The sequence below is a fragment of the Triplophysa dalaica genome, chromosome 4, assembly GCF_015846415.1.
Source record: "Triplophysa dalaica isolate WHDGS20190420 chromosome 4, ASM1584641v1, whole genome shotgun sequence".
Lineage (NCBI taxonomy): Eukaryota > Metazoa > Chordata > Actinopteri > Cypriniformes > Nemacheilidae > Triplophysa > Triplophysa dalaica.
This window is the reverse complement of record NC_079545.1, coordinates 10,415,585-10,441,510: the sequence shown is the minus strand read 5'-3', so window position 1 is coordinate 10,441,510 and position 25,926 is coordinate 10,415,585. Positions and strand designations below refer to the sequence as shown.

Below are 25,926 nucleotides of genomic sequence, written 5' to 3'. Positions count from 1 at the left end.
CATTCAGACCTTTGTCTGCTTCTAGCTGATAACTAAAAATAAAATCTCAAACCGAAGAGAGAATTAGCTTTTTAAATCTTTGTGATCCTTTAAAAAATTGCATCCTACAGAATCAGTTTATGTCTGAATCAAAACTAACTTGACACGACAAACACACACTCACCCAGACACACATCCAGAAACAAAGACAAACAGGGTTACATTTGCATTTTTATTCATAAAAAGGCCACTGCCCAAATTACTTTGTTTTTAAATAGGCATGTTTTACAAACGGCATTTATCTGTGTACATAAAGCCAATCAGCCAAATATACACCACAGGAACTTGTTTGGCCAAAGTGAGGACATTGAACTTCTTTAGTACTTTTGTGAGAGAATTTGATCATTAATCAAACTTTACTTTGTCAGTTCATCAATGATCGTGAATATGACAAAGATGCAAACTAATATAAAAAACAATAATTTCCCACCACATTTTTTTTCTTCGTGCAACGTAATCATACTTGGATTGATCATTTGCGAAACGTCTGAAACATGTTGTGCTTTGGGAGCACCTATCACGCAAATCCGTTAAATATTTGCACGTCCTAATGCATTTACCTCTTTTCAGTGCAAATATATATCTCATATTAAGGTTACAAAGCTCGATGGTACAGCATATCCACAGAATTCACAAGAAAATACATTTAGTCCTAATTCTCTTGAGTTTCATGTATAAATAGTCCATTATCTATAAACAGTCTACAGTAGTCCATTAATGATATACAGAAGTCCATATCGAGTGTCCTACACACAGAACGTCTACCCACAGTGCTGCAGACTTTTAATAGATTTGGAAAAGACCCAACTCCAAGACTAACACAAAAATAACCTTCTTCAGCAGGCGATCCTTTCATTTCCCTACGCATCTTCCTCCTCAGGTCTTCTGCTAGTTTCAACACGGATCAGAAACCGGGAAAATGACCTCTCAACGTACTGGAATACGAATCCAAAACTTGCTAGCTTTGACACTCATAGTGAAACCAAATGGCATGATGTGGGTTTCAGCAAAACAAACAATAAATCACATGAGAATAAATAAACAACAGGAGCAGCATATTGACTGTAAACTGGGACATGTTAATGTCATTGTGTGTTTGTATCCTGGAGTATGTTTACAAGAATTCACTTCGTACAGTAGGCATTAGCATTCACGTTTTTGGCTCCCGCTAGTTGATCCCCGCCCACCGACAAACAATAAATAAAATCAAAATAAATAGTTGCATCGAACTAAGGCAAGTGACTAATACAGAAACACAGGTCGAGTATGTACGATATGTCTAAGCCCATTTCATGTGATCGTTTCTAGCAGACCAGGAAGGCACAATTTCCACATACATACGATTTTTTTCTACATTTGAAAAAAGGTAACTGTACAGTTTTAGCAAAAAGAACGAATCTGTTTCCACAGCAGCGGTTTCGAACGGCCTAATTCTCTCAGCTTCTTCAACACTGATTAAGCATAAACAACACAAGATGGCGAAGAGCTCTTGCCAAGACTCCCAAACACTGCGAATCTCTCCCAGGAGTTCAGTTTCATGATAGCAATGTAAGAGACACACAGGCAGACCGGTGCGAACCGGGAGACTCCGGAAAGCTGTTCGATGTTGACAGTTCCAGAGGTCTGCGGAAATGTTCGGATCCTGGAAGGTCCTTTGAACCATTAAGATTCTGTAAGCTGTCTACGGGTAAATCCTGGAACGCGATCGGACTGTGAAAATTCGGCGAGAAACACTTAACACAGCGGCCAATGAATTCACCCTCCGGTTGCTTCGACTTGATGTTCCCCTAAAGTCAAACGATGACTGTACACGATAAAGTGAGAGAGCCAGGCATGGCTGCGTGTGTGTCTAGAAAAGTCATGGGTGGATTGTTCTCCGTGCCCTCTGGTTGGCAAGCAAGGCTTGTTCTTTAGTAAGAACGGTTAAGCCACAGTAAAACAAGAAACACTACCTTACCCGAACTTAAAAGTGCATAAACAAACACAAAGGCCTAAAAATAATACCATCATCTGTCAATTTTTAAAGGCAATAGTCTTTCGCGATTGGTTTGGTTGGGGTTCTAGAAAAAGCTGAACATATGTAGGAGCTTGGAGTGTAATAAAGGGGTGTGTAGGCATGTAAGGAGGTGTGTTTAAGTGCCGCTGTTACCTGCGACCTGTTTCCACATGTCTGATCAGGTGAATATTGAAGGGGCTGTCTGCTAGCTCGGGATGTTGTTCGATGGGTAGAGCATAGAACCCGTCGTACCCTGAGACACGCCCCTCTGCGATGAGCTCATCCTTTTCTTTCTCGGTCCAAACCAAACTTCCGCTTTCCCCTTCCAGGACCTTCTTCTGTTCCCGTAGCCACGCCCCCTGCACGGCTCTTATTCGTGCTGCCTCCAGCACCCTCGTGCGTTCTTCCTCCGGCGATGCTCCATAACGAATATTAAAGCTAAGCGCCCCCTGCTGGAGCACGATGTCGGCAAAACGGCGCATTTCCCCGCCGACCATAGCGCTGATTTGGGACACCGAAACGTTTACGCCATTCTCCAATACTCTGACTCCGCCTCCAGCTCCACCTCCTGCCACGCCCAGGTCTGCCTCCAGCGGACCCGCCTTGGTGAAATAGTGAGTGTCACGCCCTCCCACTGTGAAATGAAGGCCTCTCAGGTAAACGGCGCTGTTCAGAACAGCCGCAATCCGACGACTGTCCTCGCTTGCCACCCCGATGATCTCGGTCGCCACCACGCCATCGCGGATAGCGAATTTCACGCCTTTTCCGAAAATGGACGATAGGGCGGAGAATATAGGCCTACGCCCCTGCTGGCCTCCAATTTTGCCATTGGCCGGTGTCATGGGGAGGCGATCCAATGAGATGAAGTTTTTCAAATGCTTTTGAAGATCACACTGGATGCCGAGGACAATCTGAGAGAGGGGAATTTATGAAAAGCAAACATGAATGTTAAAATTTGATTTGTTGAGTAACTAGTGTAGATGAGAAAGAAAATGAAATGTGGAAAACATGAAAGTACCTTGCTGGTGTCCCAGGTCTGTGTGCGAAGCTGTGTAGCCATCATCTCGTAGGTTTGCTCTGTGTTCTCCACCTTTGGTTTGGGAAACCCTGGAACCACGTTATGAAGCTGGAACCCAAAGAGCTGCAGCCAGCTACTGATATCTGCACATAGAAAGATAATCTGCAGTGAAGCTGTGAGAATTCAATTTGATGTAATGTATTTGCCATAAACCCGGTCATCTTTTTTACACAGAAACTGATTACAATCTCCAGGCGATTAATTTTACAGTTGAAGATATGAATAAACTAACAAAAGCCATAAACACACAGCTAACTAGAACTATGAATGTAAATGTTAAAATAAAACCTTCTCAAACTTCAGTTAAGTTTCATAAATTGTAATAATACCATGGCTGTGTCTGAAACCGCTCCTTGTCTCCTATATAGTGCACTATATCGTCTTTCCGCCATTTTTTACTGGTGTCCGAAACCCTAGTGAACTACTCCAATCCCTAAATTCTTTCCCTCTTTTTTTACCTACAATGCACTCTGATTTTGAGTTTACATTCGATGTTTAGCAGGAGGAGAGTGACCGTTAATGCCACGAATGCACGTTTATACACTTGTGACAGTTACTGTCGTGTTTTTGAGAATAAACAGATTAAATGAATGTTATTAGCGGTGGTGCTTTATTTTAAATATATTAAATAATTGTATTTAACATATTATTATTAAAAGTAACTAAACGTGGCATAAAGTTTTGTTCTCTTTATTAAAAAAACAAAAACAAAAACATGACAAAAACGGTGAAAATTTATTTTACCATTTTATTAAGCAATTATATAGAATGTCGGCGACAGTATTATCAGACGAAGGTTCTATTACCTCAGTATCTGAAATCGTTCACTCATTTTCATTTACTTCTTCTCCATAGAGTGTACTCAAATGTCATTCACTATATAGGGAATAGTGAAGGAGTGAGCGAGGGAACGGTTTCAGACACAGCACATGTGTAATGTATTTTAATATCATATATTCTGTGTCTTTGTTTTTCATTATTATAGCTCTTTTATATAGTTATTACTGTCTATCAATGGTTCTCAAACTTTTTCATTGTAAGGCCCCTTTGTGTAGGGTGCATCGCTTTGTGCCCTTTTATGATCTTTGTGACTTATGATCTTAAACTTAGAATTTAAATTAAACCCAAAAAATATTTAGTTATACAATACTAGAACATCTATTCTTGTGGTTGGTGGCCTTATTTTGAGGTTTTCTGAATTTTGATTGCATACAATTTATGATAAATGTCTATATCAAAATTGTGAAAGCCCTTACGAATCAACAATATATTTGAACATACTGGAAAGTATAATGCAATATATTGAATGATACATTTCCATATATTGAAACTATGTTTAGATATATTTTTGTATTATTCAAAATATAAAAAAATACATACAATATTTAATAAACTGATCGATAATATATAGGAAAATATACAAATATTGATCATTCATTCCACACAACAAAAGATGTTTGTCCAATCAATTCTTCTCTAGAATAAGAATATACCTCCCCATAATACCAACAAAACATGGTACACTGTGACACAACAAAGGCCTATTTACTAATAAAAAGGAAATATTCTGGTGATATGTTCTTCCCCAACTTCCAGTTTTAATAGTAAATACATCAACACAGGAAAAAACTTCACTCATCAAGCCGGTTTATGGGGTCTTCAAAATAGTTTATGGGTTCTTCTTTTATAGTTAACTTTACTACCAGCTGTAAAAGACAACAACAGGAACTGCACATATGATTTCTGATTCTGATGAATGCCATGTCACTGAAACTATTGTCAGGTATATAGCAGGAGTCTTAAATTTGCCTGGATTCATTGACCGGAAGACTTGTACTCTTTGGTACACTTTTGTACATTAAACACGATGCTGGTAGTGTAATAGTTCACAGCTGTAGGGTCACTATTAAAGGGGTGATACGCCCGAAATGCGTGTTTTTTTTGTCTTTGCTGTATTATAAGTTGCCCATGCATGTATTAGACACGTAAAATTGCAAAAATGTAAGTGTGGCAGCAAAATATGTATTTTATCTAGAAGCGAATGCTCGCCCAGACTTGCCTGAAACGCTTCGAGCAAACACCACGGCAAATCTCTGTCAGTTCGTAACACGATTTGACTATGACCACCCAAATGTATACGTAAGTAAGATGGGAGTACCTGTCAGTACAATTGCTTTGGAACCTGATGTTCCAATATGTTAAGAGGCGTTACATTTACATGCAGTATTGGACCAATCACTACACACTAGTGAACTGGCCAATCATAGCACACCTCGCTATTCAGAGCGATGAGCTTTGTAAAATATCAGCGCGTTTCAGAGAGGCAGATCAAAGAGGAGATACAAACATACACGGTATTTGGAAAATACAACGTTTTTTAACCTTAAATCGTGAAATGCATTGAATTACATCTAAAGCAAACAATGGTATCCGTTTTAGCTGTGTCATAAGACCCCTTTAAATAAACATGACTGAGGGCCGAGGCTCTTGAGGTTATGAAGATTCCATTTTGACACCAATGTTGACTTCAAGCAAGTCACTTTCCTATTAATTTGGCCACAGTACATTGCTTTGGCTATAACTAACAAATCTCAGTTCCGTCATGTGCTATTTTTCAACGTATCATTTCCCCTTAGGGAACTGACACAAAACATAGCTCATAAACCCAAAGCATGACGATGGTTTCACCTCACTGTCAAACAGTCCCTGTTTCTCATTCTAGACAAAGTACAGTACAAGCACAACTCACTAAACTGGACAAAGCAAGTTTAAAAAGTTTTTAGAGTTGGATTCAAATTTTTAATTCAAAATGCCCCCTTAAAACAATTCCAGAGTGCATAAAGTGAACATTTCTGATGCTGTCAACCAACCAAGTGGATTAAAAATGGACACTTTATTATATGGGCTGGGATGAGGATTTAAACATTTAGACTGAACAACATGAGGGTAAATAGATAGTCCCTTTAAGACACTAAAATTACTCAAAACCTCACTCTTACCTGTTGTAAACTTGGTCACATCCTGTAGATCTCCCACCGGATAGTTGTTCTTAAATGCGTACAAATTAAACGGCTTGGGATTCACACTCAGCTCCGCCCACAATTCGTGATTTGGAGTTGTCCATCTTCCGGCCACCACATCGTAGTCGCGCCGACCGAGGTGCACCAACCGTGTGAAGGAGTCATAGAGACCACCTTGAAACCCAAAGACAAGAGGGAACGTTGGGTTTGAATCTCTGTAAACATCTCCGTACGGCGTGTACCACAGTTCTTTCACCACGTGACCCCGACTGCTGAAAACCGCCAGAGGTGTTCTGGCGTTGTCGCACGCTATGTAGAATTCCTCTCCGCTGCTCATCTCCATGGCGATGAGGTGACCCTGAAGGTCGTAGTAGAGGGAAGTGATCTCTGAACTGCTGTGGTTGTACAAATGCGTCACTCGCGTGGGTTCCATCAGATCGGCATAGAAAAACTGCAGCTGTGCCCCGTCGCTAGTGCGGCTGGCGACTCTCCTCCCGAGCCCGTCGTAGCGGTACCAAACCTTCTGTCCGCTGTCTCGGTCATAGGCGCCCAAAAGCAGTCCATTTGAACCGTAATCAAAGAGCAGGTTGCCACGGAGACGCAAGAATCCATCCTCATCGGTGCGGTATTGGATCTCTCCGAGGCGTGTTATGCGGTCGCGTAGATCGTAGCGTAGCGGTGTCAAGCGTGCGCTGTTACCGTGACTCAACAAGTTTATGTTTCCGTTGAGGTCGTAGCTGTAGCGCCACTGTGGCCGGTCATTTATGGCGACCGTTTGCAACTGTCCGTCTGCGTCATACTCATATGCGTACCTTGTGATGTTGTTGTCCACGCCAATTCGAATATCGCAGTTGGTGACACGTCCCATACTGTCATACTGCAGCGTCATCCAGTAGGCGATGGCTTTCAGAATCTCGTACTGAACTTCGATCACGTGTCCATTAGGGTTGAAGATCTTAGTGTGTTTCATGGCATGAGTAGTGATGACCTGGTTGAGATCATAATTGATGACGCTGAATTTCCCAAACTGCTCGATGCGTCCCGACACGTCCACGTAGCGGTAGAGGTCGATGGGCAGCGGCGTTTCGTTGATCATAGCCTGCATGCTGGTGACTCTGAAGTTGTTATAGCTGTAGTCGAAGCGAGCGTTAACCAATCCTTCCTCGCTGAAGCGATATATTTGTCTGCTCACCAGAGGACCTTAAACCGAGAGAGAGAGATGGAAGAGGAAAATAAACAAGACACGGAGAGAATTTAGCAGCAGAGCAGCGAGTCACACAAAGGTGAGGTAAAACATGAGTTAGCTTTGCCAGAGTGCGAGATGGGATGAACTCCCCGCTGATTGTGATTCAAGGGACTTTTACATCAGCCGAGCAGAAGGGAAAGCGAAGGAAGTGACAAAAGGAAGATTAAATGTCAACTTGTATGTTTCTTGGTGCAAGAATGCAACCACGTAAGCAGTTTCTCTGTCCAACAGCTACCTGTCTCTCTGTCTGAAGGTTTAATCATCTCACCTGTTTGTCTGTGTGAAGGTACAAACATTCTGCCAGCTTCTCTGATGACTGATTCAAGTATTTGGTGTGTTTTATAGAAAAACAATCATTTTACTTTAAATATTTTGCGTTTTGCTGGGGCGTTATGCAACGTGAAGTATCTGTGAAAATATTTACAATTTTTTTAATCCAACATAATGCAAAGAACAAAATAATCTTGAAATCTTTACTATTGGCCATTTCAAACATTCAATTTAAAGTAGAAGAGGCCAACTTCGTTTTCTTTTGCAAAAATGTCATGTCAATAAAATCATTGATTTCTGTATCTATTATAAAAAATAATTTCAGTATTTAAAAAAAAATCATTAATTACAGTATTCATCAATTAAAGCAGTCATTTCAGAATTGATCAATAAAATCATAAATGTCAGCATTTATAAAAAAAAGTATATATAGTATTTATAAAAACAATAATTTCAGTATTTATAAAAAAACGTTAATTTAGGTATTTATCAAAAAGTCATGCATTTTCAGTATTTATCAATGAAATAATTAATTTCAGTATTCATTAGTAAAGTGACGGCAGCCGCGCGGAAATAGGGGGCGACGCGCAGGCGGTAGTATTTTATTAGCGTCGGCGCCTCATCAAGATGACAAATCTCAACTTTTCAGAAAGGTCATGTGACAAGAACCAACCAGCTAATATAGACAAGCTCAACGAAAATGGAAACACAGATGATTTTTTTGGTTTTTGATGCGAAATATGAATCAGGCCAAATGCTCTCATTGGTTGAGACGCGTGATGACGTCCACCCCAAACCAGTACAGATAAACAATCCTCCCTTTTGTGACCCTTGGTTTGTCTAAATGTTTCAGAGCCAGTGAGCAACCGACTTTCGAAATAAAATTATACTTAAAAACTGTGTTAATGCATAGTAAAATAATTGTCGGCGTTAATTAATTATAACGTTTTAACTTGCCCAGCTCTAATTCCTTTTTTTCTCATTTTTATGGTTATAACTACTTCACAGACAGGGGATTTCTTTGGGCCAAACATGAAAGGACATATTTAGGTTCGCATTAGCCTAAATAAGAAAAATATTTTCCATAAATATTTAATGTAAAGATTTCAAATGTCTTTGAAAGTTTTTCTTTTTACATTTTCTGTCAAAAACTGTAAAACCATCATCATCATATCAACCATCACTAAAATAAAATTCTATAAATGAAAAGTCTGAATAGGACTCATACTGTGACATAAGACTCATGTCCCCCACCGATACTGCTAATATGTGTCTGTGTTCGTGTGAAAAAGCTGTCGATCTGTTGCTCTGTACCTGTCTGTCTGTAGCGAATGGTGCAGACGAATCCTTCGTGCATCAGGTGAATGGTTTTCACAGCACCTGTTGCCTCATCATAGGTGAAAGTAACGAGTGTTGAGTCATACAGGATCTCAGCCAGCCGGGCCACTCGGCTGTATTTGTAGATCACACGTCTCCCCGTGCCCAGGTACAGACTCTGCAGCAGACGCCCATCGTGGGAATAATCCTGCGTGAAGCTGGAGGCTGGCGAGTCTGGCGGCGTGTAGGTGTTCCGGTAGTAGCCCACAGACAGAGAGGTCTGAAGGCTGTGTCTCACCATGCTGGGGAGGGTGACAGACAGCAGACAGTCTGTCTGATCGTACTCAAACGTGTAGCGACGCTGACTGTGCAACAACAGCTGGACAGACTGAGAGAAGAAAGAGGTAATAAAAAAACCAGAAAGATGGTTTAGAGACTTTAACGTTTAGCTGTAGGCAAACTGAAAAAGATATATTGCTTAAAATAGTAACCAATTTTATGATCATTATGATATTTTTGCATTGCGATATTACTTTAATTACAAGTAGGCACATTTTTCCCAGAAATCTCATTAAGGAGTATCTTGGTGTATCATGATGTGGTTTTATTTGTAATTATTCTCAGTGTGATTCTCATTACAATCTCATGACTGTAACACACTTTTTATAGTAAAAACTACAGAAAAAGCCATTAAATCCTCAAAACTACTATAATAATAATTATTATTTAAATAATATATTATTGTATGTAATATATGTGTGAAATTTATATTTATATGCATATATATAAATACACAAACTTAAATGTATATATTTACAAAATATATATGTGTGTTTACATTTTATTTATACATATTTATACACAAATATGTAATATTATATTTAAAATAGGGCTGTCAGCGTTAATTACCTAACGCATTCAATAATTTTTTTCAGAGCAAGGCGTTAAAAACATTTAACGGCATTAATGCAATATCCGTTTTTTCTGTCATCATTGTGTAGCGTTACATTATATATCATGCTCTTATTCATATAAAGGCCTTTAAACTATTTATCCATTTTGAAATGGTTGTATTGACACGTCCAGTATATATTGACAATCTTTTTTTGCAGAACAAAAACACAGTATTATGCCAGAAAGCACATTTTGTTTAGTATATTCACAAGCATGGTTTTCAACGAGTTAAATTAAGTCTTAAATGAATGCAAAGAGTAGTGAAAATAGGAAGCACATTAGACCTGTTTAGAGTCGCAGCTCTTAAAGGGGCCGAGTTTTTAAACGTGTTGCTGTGACTCCTGTCACTAATATTAATAAGATAACAAAAGAAAAGAAAAAGAAGAAATCAATATGATTTTGTAGCTTTAATGAGGATTCTTCTGTATTTTATGTAATAGTAGTAAAGACTGTAAAGTGTTTGAGATCTTTATTTATTTTCTGTATATTTCCTACCTGCTAGAGAGAATGGCACACTTATAATAATGTATCTGATTATTAAATATTTATATATTTAATAAAGGCACAAGTTGGAAAGCCAACAATATTAGAATCTCGGCTTTCATTCATAAAATGATGCTGTTAAAGAAATGTGTTGTTTCCACATCAATTTGGAGACAAAATGTCAAATGTAAAAGTATAATTAAAAAAAAAAGCTGTGTGTGATTAGTTTGTGATTTTTTGATTATCGATTGACAGAACTAATATAAACATGTAAAATAATTGTGTATGTTTAATATCACTATACGTGTTAGATTAATAGCAGTTAATCGCATGGAAAGGGTATGATTAATCTCAAATATGAATGTATGTAAACGTTTGTCATAAATACTCATGTATGTGTGTGCATTTATATATGATAGTTGACACAGAATAAATGTCTCCAATGGTGACATCAAACATTTAGGAAAAAAACTAACATTAAAGATAAATCTGTATTATGCTATTCTATATTATAAAATAATATATTTACACTTTACAATAAGGTACTAACAGTTGGTCTATGCATAAGCTAACATGAACTAACAATGAGCAATACTTCCACAGCATTTATTAATATTAATTCCTATTAATGTCAGAATTTTTTAACACATTATTAAAATCAAATATTGTTGCAGTTAACATTAGTTAATGCACCAAGAACGAACATGAATGACATGAACTAGGATTAATAAATGCTGAAAAACTCAATTGTTCATTGTTAGCTGATGCATTTACTAATGTTAACTAATAGCACCTTATTATAAAGTGTTAACTTTAAAATATTAACAGTTTGCCTTTTTACTATTTTCGCTATGTTACATCATGGGACACATATACAGTATTTTTGTCAACGATATACATAAAGTATAAACACACACGCCACACACATATGTTAATAAACTCAAACATTATTTTGGAATCGATTAATCGCACAACACTTATTTATACAGGACATAAACTATAAATATACAACAAAAACTTTAAATAAACCTTCTCCAGAAAGGTGTAGCTCCAGATCTTCCCATTGGCCCATGTGCGGGTGATGATGCGTCCATTATCGTAATCTCTGCGCTCGGTCCAGTTGCCTCTCTGTATGCCGGTGACCAGGCCATCGTTGGAATACGACACTCGCACTTGATTATATTTACTGGGTGTCCAGAGCACCGGCCTGCCCTGGTCATCGTACTGCACACGCAGGGTGAACTTCCGATGGTCGTCATAAATCTTCCCCACTCGACTTTCCTGACTGTAGTCTACAGACAACACGTTCCTGTTGTGCGCCTGAGCACGAGAGAAGCGGGCATGAAAGAAGGGTAAAACTTATGATCTTATTATATCGGTGTACACAGAAAGCACGCTTGCAATAAAATTGGCAATAAAAGAACAAAATTTCTTTCTCGGGGGCGCGGAGGGAGACGGGGTTGCTGTTATGGCCGGCATTATTCAGCGTATACATCAGCGAATTGACAAGGAATCTGAACAGTTTGAAATTTCTGGTTTCGCTCTGCATGATTCAGAAATCTCATTTTTTCACTGCGCAGATGATAGGTTGCTCCTGCGGTCGAGTTACTGCAGAGCCTGGACCCGATATAAGCTTCCAGTGCCATAAAAATATAATGTCCTGTAGTGACGCCTGTTAGAATTTGGCTGAATATATTAGAATCACTAATTGAGCCAGCTGCCCTTTACGGCTGTGAGGTGTGGCGTCCACTAACAAATCACATATTAGGCAAATGGGAGAAACATCCAACTGAGACCTCGCACACAATATTCAGTAAAAAATATCTTACAAGCAAATGGGAACGCCTCGAATAATGTGTGCACGGCAGAATTAGGCCAATGAACATTCATTCGGCGATCCCTATATCATTATAAAACCTTGCGAAGAGAAGAGTAGAGCAAAGCAAACAGACCCCCTGACTGAGCCGGTCCTGAGCTTGACAATTAATTGTACTAACATCTACACATCTCCTGAGACCAGAACAATTCCAGGAACCTAATTAGAATCAACCAAATCACAAGCGCAACGTGATTATATCACATATTTGCTACAGCAAACAGTGTCACAAAGTAAAACGCAATTTAATCTGGCCTTAAAAATATGGCACGATGGCAGTCTACCGTTCCTGCTTCCTGAAGTAAGCATCTACAGGGACTAGTAAAAAAAGTTTCCAATATGACTTTTATACTATAAAAAATGAACAACTACAGGTCACTTTCTGCATTTTTACATCATCAAGAAAACACCATGTCCCCATAAGGTCGAAAATGACTGATATAACACAACATATGGTTTACTAGGACACACACACAAATATGGTAAAAAAATCAAAATATGTTGCTAAATCCAGCTATTTGAAGGGCAAGTAGAAATCTATTGTTGCCGGCGAAAAACAATCCTTATTGTTCAGCCCTGATATTGTTTTTCTTATTCATTATGATGTTCTTCTCATCTCTTAATTATTTATTGTGCTGTGATCTTCACAACATCCTTTGTCTGCAGATGCCCTTCAGCAGCTCTGCCAATGCAATTGTGCTGTTATTTGTAGTTCCAGCAAAGCACGCCGCAAAAGAAACGGAGGACAGAAAACGGATACAAAAAGAAAAACAGATCTGTGGAGTTCTGACACTGTGTGAGATGTAGGATGCAGTGTCTTGCGTCTATGGTGTGGTATAGTATATATAGCACAGATCAGAGAGTGTAGTGTATTATAGGGGTGGGGGGTGGTCTGCTTTTACTTTTTGCACCACAGCAAAGTCCCTTTAGGGCAAACCAGTTCACATGGAGGTCATGGAGATCTTTTAGTCATGTAAGTACAGCTTCTGTCTATCTTAATGGGGGGCAAGGTTGAAATCACTAAACTGTCTGTGTGAAGTATGTTTCAATAACACATGTAAGTAAAGTCATAAATCTTGCTCCTTTAGCTCAGATCACATCAGGTTGATGCTGCTAGAAAAAAAAACCAGGAGAGGTTTTTGCCAATACGGCAACTGGCTTCTGAATGGTGACCTCCTGGGTGTTATGATTTCTGGTATATATATGTACACATTTTACCCTTGCATGCTACAAACAGTGTCACCCCACCCTACACACCCATTCATAAGTGGTGCAGTATGTTACCCTCAATCGACGTTCATAAGCTGTGTGATTTCCTTTGGCCTGCTCGCGTCTCTGTCTCCACTCTATCAAGCTGTGAGCCGGTTCCCCCGGCAATGTGATGTTGCACCTTCCGACCGTGGGATGGACCAGGCCCGACAACGCCCCCAGCAACAGCCCCGACGACACGGTGGGTTCAGTGCTGAGAGTCACGTCCATTCCACTGGCATACGTCGCCCACAGAGATCCGTCATCTCTGACGCCATACACACTTACAGAATGAGCTTGACAGACACAGAGAGAGAAAACTGTCAATATATCTCTGTTGCATTTTCAGTAGTTGAAAAGACGTTTGCTAATTTAGATTTTAATTTTGATTAACACATATCCACACCCTCACATACACTCTCTCACCTTGTCGAAGTGTGTAGACGGTGTTATCCGCAGAATGGTTTGTGGTTATAATAAAGTTTTCTCTGTTCGAAGCGGTTGCTTCCACTTTGACAGCTTTCTCCATGTTACCGTGGAAACTGCTGACCTCTCCAGTCGGCAAGGTCATGTTGATGAGATGCCCGTCAGAGTTATACCTGCACATGAACATGTTCTCCATTAGCTTGCGTTTGTGTGAGTTTCTTTGAGAACAACAGAAAGATGACGTTAAGGTTTAGGAGCATTCAAGGGGTCGAATTATGTTTTGGATTATCTTCTTATTTTTCCCTCTGGCCAATGTATCAGTTTAGTTTACGGTTTTTGTACCCACAACAATAACATTTTAGTTTCTTAAGATCATTTCGCACCTACAGAGCTTTTTACCTGCTCTTTCACACACCAGGGGCCGGATTCACGAAACTGTTCTTAAGACAAAATCTAGGATTGGTTCTTAAGATAAATTATAGGAAGTTCTCAAACATTTCTTAAAACGTTCTCAAATATTTTCTTGAGAACATCTTCGTTTTTGTCATAAGAATAAAATAATTTGAATGCACTCGCTTGCTCATGTGGTAACTGTAGATGTTTATCTAATAACCTTGTATGTATGTATGGAACAAGCACATAGGAAACTTATATATCATATATATGTACTGTATTAGCATTAAACTGCATTTACGACCGCATAAAAGCTAATAAAGAAAGCGTTAAAAAAAAATATGTATTAAAATATATTTAAAAAAAAATATGTAACTACGGCATAATACTTGTGACCCTCTCCATTTCGAGTCACTTTGTCCCAGAAAGGGATCTAGACCTTATCATTATTATATCATAATAATATTCCTTTATGGCAAGTAAATGTCAAAATTGCGATTCTGGCTCAAAACAATAAGCCAACCAAATATATGTATTAAACATTTTACCTTTTGAGATTCAAGACAACCTTGAGGCTGTGGTAATTTTAAGATGATATTTACGACCGCTTTTGTTTTGGAGAATTTTGGCTTCTTCTTAATTTTTTGATAAGATCAATCTGACTGTCTTAAATAGTTTTTTTCCGGGGATATGTAACAATCCTAACATTTTTCTTGCATTTGAATATAAGATAAAACATGTCAGTTAAGAAGAATTTTCTTCTTAAGAATGTTTTGTGAATCCGGCCCCTTGACGTATGTAGGCCGGTTTATTATTTACACATAAAGACATAATATAGATATCTCACAATAGAACCACTGTTTTAAGCAAACAAAAGACAGTTTCATAGAGTTTTCTTTTGATGGACTGTTTAATTCACATCCAGTATTTTTAGTGTGTTTGTTTTTTCCCAAGTGTCCCCATAAGGATAGTAAACATGAAATCACCTAAACTGAAAGCTCCACAAGGAGAACAACTTAATAAACATACTAAATAAAAGAAACATAATTTGACTTCAACCCACATACATAAAGCAAGCTGCAATTTTATCAAACAGAAATGGCAATCAGATGCAAAAGTTCACTTGCATTGGTTTTGTGACCATACAACAGAAGTGAACGGGGGCCAGTGCGTTCTTCAAAATATCTTCTTTTGTTTTTTATTCGAAGAAAGTCATACAGGTTTGAAATAACAACAGGGTGAGTAAACGATGACAGTATTTTCATTTTTTGGGTGAACTATCACTCTAACTTTAAAATGGAAATATTGTACATGTTAGGTTCGGTGCAGGCTCGTTGTTTATGGAATGACTTGACAGTCGGGCAACGTTTGATGCCCAGTCTTTTCAGTAGACACAAAGCAAAAAAGTGTGTGATGCCTACTAATTTCACCCCTTTCTTTTTCAGATTTGAAAAGCCATTTAGTGTATTGCAGCCTTTGGATTCCTCACATCTATATTCTTCCCCACGGACGGCCACGTGACGCACGTAAAAAGTGAAGCGCTATCATATTTCAGGGATCGCATTATGAAATGTTTTGTTGGTTCTTCTCTCTCGCTCCATCATTTCTAGATTGAATAGCAATTAGAAACACCCAACCCCTGAGATCCTACATCTTCTCTACCCCTGTTTTATTTCCATCCAATCAATGTCAACGCTAATTTATATCATGTACTTGTGTCTGGCCACCCACACCGATGCCGAAGACAGAAAAAGCTTTTCATCTGATCAGATTGCAGGGATTTTCAAAGGCGTGCGCTTTAGATGCAAAGACATGAGGCTACCATGTCTTCGTTCACTTGAAATGTTTAATCTGCCTGAAATGGGCCGGAAGCTGCTAATCCACTCGCCTTCTGTTGGAATTTTGATGATTTTGCAAAGTTCTCATTAGAGCTCCTCTGCAATCGTATATTAAATGAGATTTTCGTTTTTTTTGCATTGCATGTGCTCAGCTCTCTTCCGCAAAGCAAGGATGTTGTGGGCGTTTGCAAGGGCACTGTTTTGCGTTCTGCTGTTATTTACTGATAGCAACAGTGACGCATGCCATAGCAAACACTAACTATAGCTGTGCATCAAAAGTAATCTATATGTATCTTTGAACATTTACATTTTGTCTCTCTCTCCTCACTGGTTGCTGCTCACATGGAGAGACTGAGCGCCTCGTACCTCCTTCCAAACACTTTTACAAATGTTCATTCCCTCCAGAAGCCTGCAGTCAGGTAGTCATCACCTTCCTTAACTTTCACTGTTTGTCGCTGGTGGAATTATCTTCCCGAGCCGTATCCGAGCAGCCGAGTCTGTTCTAAAGACACATCTCCTCTGTGAGCGCTTGACTCAATCCTGTTGATGCACTATGTCTTTCTAGCTTTTACTTTCATGAGGATTTGGGAACTTTGTTTGGCGGCGCTTTAAGCCTGATTTATACTTTGAAGAACCAAAATCAAAATGTAAGTACATTCCTTTATCATAAAAGAAGTCTATAAGGCAAGTTTGAAGTCTTTAGGATGAATCACTCATGTCGGACATTCAAGTGAGTGTTTCATGTAGGTAATGTAAGGAGTCTAAGTCAAGTGACTCTTTTCTTCTCTACTCTTTTCTTCTCTACTCTTAAAAAAAAAAAAAAAAAAAATATGAATGAATGGTTCCGTATACTGTGTTAGGTTATATGAGACTAGTCTTCTTTTTGATTGCACTTATGCTTTTGTTGTACTTATGCTGTCCTAATTGCTTCCATTATCTACCCCACTTGTAAGTCGCTTTGGATAAAAGCGTCTGCTAAATGACTAAATGTAAATGTAAGTGTTTGAGGAGTGTTAGTCAAGTATCAAATCATTTAATGTCAAGTCTTGTGCCACTCACAAAAATCTGAACTTTTAGAGAGGAATTTACTTCTTTTTAATTGGCAACAAAAGAACGTTCACCTGAAATAAATCAACTAAACAATCTGAAGGCAAGTGTCTCTTGCTCTTTCTGAATGCCCACTCAATAAGAAATGTCTGCATTCTTCTATCAGTAAATGAACAGGTAACCACATCTTTTCCCTGGTTGTTAACCATGCTATTTTTTTACTAAAATTTTTTAGGGAAAGCTCACACATCCCTTCATCATTACACAGTCATGTTATTCAAAACCTGAAAATGGCTTTTTCTACAGTGAAACACAAAAGAAATGCGAAATCAGTGGTTCTGTCCACACAATGGTAGTCAATGGGGACCGATGTTGTTTGGTTACTGACGTTCTACAAAATATCTCCCTTTGTGTTTTGCAGAAGAAAGAAAGTCATACAGGTTTGGAATAACAAGACAGTAAAATATTATAAACAAATTTTCAAGTTAAAGTCTCAGGCTTGGGTTTTCAGGGATGACAAATATATGATGTTATTTGTTTAAATTAAATCATGTATTAAATATGAATTATTGTAAAATACTATCTTAAATAGGCAGCTCATTCAGTTTTGAAACTCTGCAGGAATAAACAACAAAACAAACAAAACATCATTTATCTCAGCCCACTAAGGCGTGCAGAACAAATCTGAGAGTTTTCCCTGAACCACGCGAGGATGCAGTTTAGTGATGGAGTACAGTTTCTTCTATAGAGTACGTGCCAGCAGGGGGCAATGTCTCTCAACAGAACCAACCTGCATGTGATCTGCCTCGACACAACACCCCGAGCTGCATGAGAACGTGTAGGCTTATATGTGTGCGTGCAAGTGTGTACTTTATGTGTGTGTGTAAACACAGCGTGCGAAAGGTCACCGAGTTGATCAAACAAAAAGGAGAGAAAGAGCGCGAGCAAAAGAAGCCCCTGACATTTTCACACTAAATTAGAACTTGCAGCTCAGTCTCAAAAAATCCCTGAAAACGCCCATGCAAACAGAATGCACACACGCACGCTCGCAGGTACCCAGACTCTTTTATACTGAAATCCGAAGAGGATACAGAGTTCTTTCTTTACTGGTTTGATTAAGGCAGAGTGATTTTCACTGCAGCAGGGTATCACGCAGGGTAAGAAATCGAAGTGCTCCACAGTTCTAGACAACCTGAGGTAACGCTGTTGATCACAATCTATTAGATTATTTTCTTTATGATAAATTCTGATCAAGCGCTATTAGATTACAAAATGGTAAAGATTAATCTATGCTGGGATGGAATATTGTTTATATAAAAAAGAAACTCGCCACTATTCCCGCTAATAAAATTGGCAATCTGTGCGTGTGCATGTGTGAAAGTGTGTGTGCGTGACGGAGGGCCAAATAGACACTAAAAGAAGCGACGACAGGAGATGACACACAAAAAAACGAAGACAGATCGCGCTATAACATGCACCTATAAATCAAACAATGAAGCAAACTCTTGTGAAGACAAAAGCGATAGAGACAAGAACAGGGCATCACTTACTCGTAGACGGTGGTCCAGCCGTTTTCATTGCTGATGGTGGCGAGCAGTCCCGTGTTGCCGTAGTAACTGATCTGCGCCAGGTCGTGCGCCAAGGCAGAGATGCGTTTAAGCATTCCTGCATTGCTAATGGTCAGCCAGTACACCTGCCCGCCCGGGGCTACCAGCCACAGGGGCACGCCATTAGCATCCCGCCTTAACTGCGCTATCGTGCCCTCCCTGTTTGCAATGCTGCTCAGGTGGCCCTCAGGGGTGTACGTAAAGTTAAGCAGGTAGTCCCCCGTCACCAGGCTGCGGGTGAAGAGGTGAGTACCGTTTGGACTGAACAAGTAGAGCTCCTGGTCTGCTACCGATGTGAGCTCGTACAGACCCTCGGGAGACAGCTGCGGATGGTTAGCGGCGAGCCGGCGAATGCGCACGTTCCCGAGGTCGGCGATATATAGGGAGCCATTAGGAGAAACGACAAGAGAGGAGGGAGACTTTAGCTTGGCATCGCGAGCGTAACCTCCATCACCTATAGATCCAACAAAATAAAAACAAATTTGGTCCATTAGTCAATGGGGGTTGGGCTTTGTGCATAGGGGTCATGACCCTAATGGGGTCAGTGGCTTAGGAAAAATAATTATTGTATAACTTCAAACCAACTTTTTGTAGACAAATTGAAATGTGAATTAAATGTTGATATCTTACTAAGATAAAATGAGCAAGATAAAGTTTAGCTGACTGTATCGAATAGTCATTCTGTGTAGGATGTCAATATTATGTTGACAAAACGTCATTTGATCTTTTGAAAGAGTAAAGCATCAACAGATTCAAAAGCAATAAAATACTCAACAGTATGTTTTGTTTATCTTATGAATTTCTTTTGTTGCATAAAATGCTACCCACAATCCAGGTAAAAAAAAGAAAACTAAATATAATCTATATATATATATATATATATATACTATAACTAAGTAGTACATTTTATATATTTTAGGTTCATATTTTTTTTAAAGAAAATATTCAGAAATTTTTGTAAAAATCCTCAAAAATCTGGCACTTTTTTTTTAGACGCTGGCAGAGAAAGTGAAAATAATTCAACATGATTTATGAAGCCACCATGTAAAACACATATTTATCATGCGGGTACATGCTGTAATGCATTCTGACTTCTTTACACTATTAAACATTCTGGCTTCCCATGCTTAACATGGTCAACTTGTTAAAAAAGAAGTTGGAGGTATGAAGTAGTATTTCTGTCCTTGATACACTCCCCCAGCACTCCAACTTGAAAGTTTTTTTATAGTTCTCAATCCCTGTGTCGTCAAAGGAATACTCCTTTTATTGGCCATCCTCCCGGAAAAGAGCAGCAAGGCGAAAGAAAGAGCCCGCCCACGAGGCAACCGCCGAGCGAGACTAAATCAAGAGTATCTGCACTTAGTCAAGATGGAATGCGCTGCAGCTTGTTACTCTTGCGGTAGTGAAGTTGAGGTGTGTCTGTTTGTTCACGGCATTTCAGTGATGGATGTTATATTAGTGATGGATATAACGCTGGATTGGAGATCGTTTGAAACTGATAGATGCTGCGGTCCCAGTGCTAAAAGATACCGGACATGAACAGCCTGAGGTAAGTCAAACTAAGTCATACGTCTGTGTTTTGTTGGCAATCGGTGTGTACGCTCATAATGTACAAAACATGAAGGGATTAATGTGATGATGTGTTGTATTTCTCTTTTATAAATTTGATCAAAGTAAATACTCTTTGAAGATATGACGTATCCAACACTACTGTATAGGTACTCAACATTAAAATGAGATTGGCAGAAACAGCCTGTGATACGTGATCTTTAATGGTTTACTCCTCCTTTACAAAAAATGTTGACATCGAAAATATGCGCAGGCTCCTTTAAAGGAAGTGACCTGTCTCACCTGAGAAACACTCGCAGCTGGGGTCAATCTTACAATCACATTCACTGGTGGCCCCCGCGATTACAACCATTTCTCCATTCGTGGACACTTGCTGTACACGGCTGTGCTTCCTGTCGTCAGTTTCGGCGATGTACAGCGTCCCTTGTTGGCTGACAGCAATCGCCTTTGCCCCCTCCAGCACTGAACGTACCGCTGCTTTTCCCAGAAGCACAGGCTCGATACTGGCCATGGGGCAGTGGATGGGTCGCCCGGCAACCACGCGCACCTGCTGGGACTCGCTGACCTGAAGCACCAGGTTGTTATCAAGCACGTACAGAGAGTTATCTAATGGACTCACTGCCAGATCGGTGGGCCATTCTAAACGCACCTGTGAAAACACAAACGTATATTATTAGATTCTGACATGCTTTGGGGACGTAGATGCTACACTCGAAGCTGAAAAAGATCCACCAAATCTGGTCCAGTAAAGAATGTTTGGACTTTTTTTAAGTCTGAGTGTCACATAATGTCATGCAGCTGTCATTTTACAGATGAACAGACTTGTTTTTCATTTGCTGTCGTATCTTTTGCCCAATTTAGTTCTACGTAAAAAGCAAAAAATCCACTGGCCAATTTTCGTTTGTGAAGTACTGTATTTAATTCTTGCATTCATTTCCATGTTAATCTAAAACAGACACTACTTCATAGATACTACATTTAGCATTTATTCACTTAGCAGACACTTTTATCCAAAGTGACTCGTAAGAGCATTTGACATTTTGCCTGTATACAAATGGTATATATTGCCACATTACAAACATTGACACATACAGTACTAGACGGTAATAGGCTATCTATAAAAAATAGAAGAAATATAGTAAAATAAATATATAAAATTAGCTCTGTACACTGTAGTAGACTTTGTGAGACGTGTTTTTATTTCAAATATGCTTTATTTGTCCTAATGTTGACCCAATTGCTTTCATTGTTTACCCAACTTCTAAGTCGCTTTGGATAAAAGCGTCTGCTAAATGACTAAATGTAAATGTAGACGCTTTTATCTAAAGCGACTTACAGTGCATTCAAGATATACATTTAATACTAAACTATACATTATATAATTTCATGTCTACTTAATTTAATATAACTGCTACTGCATGTATATATTCTTTTGTAATTTCCATGAAAATGACAAAAGCAATGTATACCCTTTCTCATGATGTAAAATGACACGTATTGTGTTACAAAATGTTGGTTAAAACATCCACCTCAAATGTACAGCGAGGTAAATAAAAATGCATATGGGCTATGTGTGTGTGTCCACAGCTGCCCGACAGCCGGACAGTATTCAGTGTGAAGTGTGTCATATATCCCAGGCATGCAGGGAATTATGCAGATTTCAGAGCTTCTTTTACCCAGTGGCCTGCGGCACCTCATTTCCCTCTCTCGTTCTCTCTCTCCTCACTGTCTGATTCTTATTCACACACAACACACCCCACCGGATGAACTGTGGAGAAGCGTAGCGTGTGTGTGTGTGCATGAGTGAGAGAGAGACGTAGAGAGGAAGGAAATGAAATAGAAATCAAGAGACGGTCTGCCAAAAATTGATGCTATTCAGTAGTAGAAGGAATTGTGGCTGACTTTAAAGGGAGAGCAGTCCTGCAGTTTTAATGAGGACACACCGTGTTAAACTGCAGGGAGAGAGAGCAAGAGTGAGAGGGTAAGAGAGACGGAGAGAGAGAGAAAGAAGAAAAATAACTGTTTTAAGAGCACTTTTAAGCAAAGATGTTGAATTGCTAGGAAATGTTTAGAAAATGCTTGAAGAGTTTAGTGCTCAAAATGGAAGGTGCAGAAAAAGAAAGAAAGCCCCACGGAGAGAGGCAGAACGAGAGGCGGATAAAAGAAAAGTAAGGATGTTGCTGCAAGCCGTATAATGTAACTCAGAAGCACCAGAGAGACCTCCAGTATCAGCATTTTCTCACTCTTGAGGTGAACACCAGAAACTGTGTGTGTGGGAATCCTGTTGAGCTAAAAGAAAGGTTGAAAGAAAGAGACAGTGAAGGAGAGAGATGTCTTCCGGCTCCTGCTGTGTGGGGTGGGTATGTAGGGTTTTCTTCATCTTTAGCTTCAGTTCTGGGTCTTGTTCAGACCATTTCTATAAGTGTGTGATGGGAAAACTACACTGGCTCCTGAGACATGGGATAAAAAAGGTTACCGAAAAGAAATAATAGGACTTACAAAAAAAGAACAACATATGAACAATGTAACAAAAAATACCCACGATACACCCGTGTTACTTTGTCAAATTCATAGCAGGTACATTTTGGAGGGTCCTGATGATTAGTTTTATATTTATATAAGCTTTAATATTACTTACAAAAATATCTGACACTGGGGACACAGCTGTAAAACCTAAAAACATGTTTGAAATATATTTTTACTGTCAGTAATGTTTACTATGTATTTTTAATACGGTTGTCAAACGATTATTTGTGATTAATCGCATCCCAAAAAAAGTGATATTATGTTATATTATATTATTTAAAATGTATCTCTATGTATTGTGCATATTAGTTTTCTATCTATAAACACATACACATGTATGCTTATATTTAAGAAGAATAGAAAATATTAAAACGAAACATTTATTCTTATAATTTAAATGATTGGTAAATATAAATAAATACATGTAAATATTTCCTAAATATGTTTACATGTATGTGGTTATAAATACAAAATGAATATTGCACTGTACACATACATATATTATGTAAACAGTTTTTCTGTATGTGATTAATTGCAATTTTTTTCAAATATTCTATAGTTTATAAAAAAAAACTATATATATAATACAATTTTAATTGTATTTTATCAATTATGTCCCATGTAGAGTATTGAAAAGTGATGGTATTGAAATGACCAAATGTTAATGTGTCACTGTGAAATTGGAATTGACACAAAATTTTCTTTGGCAATTCTACATCTTTGCCTTAAAGTGCTTTTAAAACTGCTTACAAATGGTAGCATAAATAGTATACTGTAATGTTATGTTATATTTTGATCTAATGTAATGATATTAAATACATACATTAAGCATTCATGCATGTATGTTTACCTGGCTAATGTCCATTCTGGAGTCACAGCTGATTGGCTGGGAGGAGGTGAGTCCGTTTGACCCAATAATAGTTGTTATCACTCCTTTGTCATCAATCTTACGGATCGTTGATCCGTCAACAAAGTAAATGAACCCGTGCTTGTCCACCGCGATACCTGCAGGACAACAAGACACATACACCATCATTTTTCTCTCCTTCAGTTTCAATGCGTTTTATTGCCGTAACAAATAACGTTACATTTGCATCGTCAAAGCAGCAGCAGCCTACCGGCAGATGATGAGAAACAGTGTAATAAGGAGAGATCATTTATATCTCTCTCTTTCTCTGACTGTCTCAGGCAGTAATAATCTGTCTGTGATCACACTGCTCGCGTATGATCTTAAATATATGCAGATTTATTCTAAATGGCATTAGGTATGCAAAACACAACTGTATTTTTTCATCGTTCATTCGTGTTTTTTCTTCCGTTTCGTATGTCTTATTCTGTTGGAATGTCTGGAAATCACCTTGAGTTCTTCACAGCGTCTTGAGTTTGCGTTTAAAGCGTGCTGTCAACAAACATACATTATTACAATTTAATTAAAGCAGATCTTAAGCTCAAATACACCTCCAGGCCGTTATCCCTAGCACACAAACAGGAAGATGGGAAACGCCATCAGTTATTGTTATTGTTCCTTTTAAATAAGCCTGTTCCACCGATCTTTCTTTTGTATGGCTTAAATGGAGCAAATCACAAGCGCACCTTCAAAACACCGTACACACATGCACAAACACAAAGGTTATGAATGTTATTTGCGGCGTGTGGTTTAGTGATATTTTGGCTCTCCAGAGGGATTTCACTCTGAACTGAGGCTTATATAACAATCACTCTCACACACATCATAGATTGTTATGGCAAATGGCTGTGTGTGTGTGTGTGTTTGTTTGCGGCTTTTTTCTCCCTTCTCTAATTTGCTCTCTTTATTCGCTCGCTCTCTCTTTCTCTAATGAGAATCAAAGAGATAAGCAGACATATTGGTTTGTTTTCACCAAGCCGATTTATTCAGTTAAAGATGGAGTCACAAAGACACATTTAATCAGATACAGGATGTAAACGGGGAAATACCGTTGAATTCTACTGGTCTGTACATTAAAATGACTGTACATCAACACAAAAAAAAGGAAAACCATTTCTATTTTTAGAAAATATAAAAACTTGTTAAGTGTGTTTACCAAGGAGGACGTTCTTAGTGTCCTAAGAGGAAAAATAGGTTAGATTTAGCTTTTGACAAATTTGAGTTGAAAGTATTATGTAGATACACACACACATTTCAGTGCAATGACAGCTCACACTGATTACTATCGTTAAAGGTAAAAACCTCCATATGGATAAATCACCTATAATGACACACTGCGTACTTCACTAGTCGCAGCCTACTTTTCAGGCCAGCAATTTGCAAACTAAGTATGCATAATTTATAATATCTCCAAGCTTTCCAATATGAAAGAAGTTGTACATCTATAACCAAATCTATTCTGTTCTAAGGGCTTTATAAAAGTTGGTATTTTAATTACGAACCAGAAGAAATCCAGATTTTAAAACTTCTCGTTATTTCAATGTTTTTGGGGTATTGATGCCAACTTACTAATTTGTTTTCTGATTTAGCAACTTTTCATATTGCCCTGCCAACTTTTAAAAAAAAGCTATTTTTATTATATTTGTTTGCCAATACATTTATATAAAATTGTATTTTTAGTGACTTTAAAGATAAAAAGCACACACTTTTGATTTTAGTGACATTTCAAAGAAAGAAAAAAATTACACACTTTACAAGTTATAAATGTTCAATTTATTTTAGTTGCTTTTCTGAAATGAAACGAAAAGATTTTTTATAATAAATCTTTAACAATTTATTATTAAAAAACGTATGTGTGTCTTATATGTATGCATTTTTAATAGTAAATTAATTTCATTTAATTGTAATACATAGATGTAATCCCATTTGTAATCAATCAGATTTGCATAACTTTAATTTATTAATTGATTTATATTAATTATTATTAAGTAATAAAGCTAATATAAATTTGTAATTTATATGTAAACACTTTACAGTTACATTTATTTTGTCCCAGATAAGTAAAAATTACAATTCCTCATTTCAT

At 38.3% G+C, this 25,926-nt stretch overlaps 1 protein-coding gene across 2 annotated transcripts in view; it reads right to left on the bottom strand.

Annotated features, from left to right (window-relative positions):
• Positions 1 to 197: 197 nt before the first annotated feature.
• Positions 198 to 25,926, bottom strand: part of tenm1 (teneurin transmembrane protein 1) — a 130,359-nt gene continuing 104,630 nt past the window's right edge. For both annotated transcript variants that reach the window (XM_056745641.1, XM_056745642.1), the window contains 10 exons: positions 23,784 to 23,938; positions 20,690 to 21,056; positions 18,782 to 19,292; positions 13,954 to 14,126; positions 13,564 to 13,823; positions 11,433 to 11,723; positions 8,964 to 9,354; positions 6,113 to 7,333; positions 3,054 to 3,196; positions 198 to 2,946 (listed from right to left, as the gene is read on the bottom strand). In XM_056745641.1, coding sequence (XP_056601619.1) covers positions 2,185 to 2,946; positions 3,054 to 3,196; positions 6,113 to 7,333; positions 8,964 to 9,354; positions 11,433 to 11,723; positions 13,564 to 13,823; positions 13,954 to 14,126; positions 18,782 to 19,292; positions 20,690 to 21,056; positions 23,784 to 23,938 — 4,274 coding nt within the window. In that variant the 3' untranslated portion in view covers positions 198 to 2,184. The remainder of the gene's footprint in view (positions 2,947 to 3,053; positions 3,197 to 6,112; positions 7,334 to 8,963; positions 9,355 to 11,432; positions 11,724 to 13,563; positions 13,824 to 13,953; positions 14,127 to 18,781; positions 19,293 to 20,689; positions 21,057 to 23,783; positions 23,939 to 25,926) is intronic.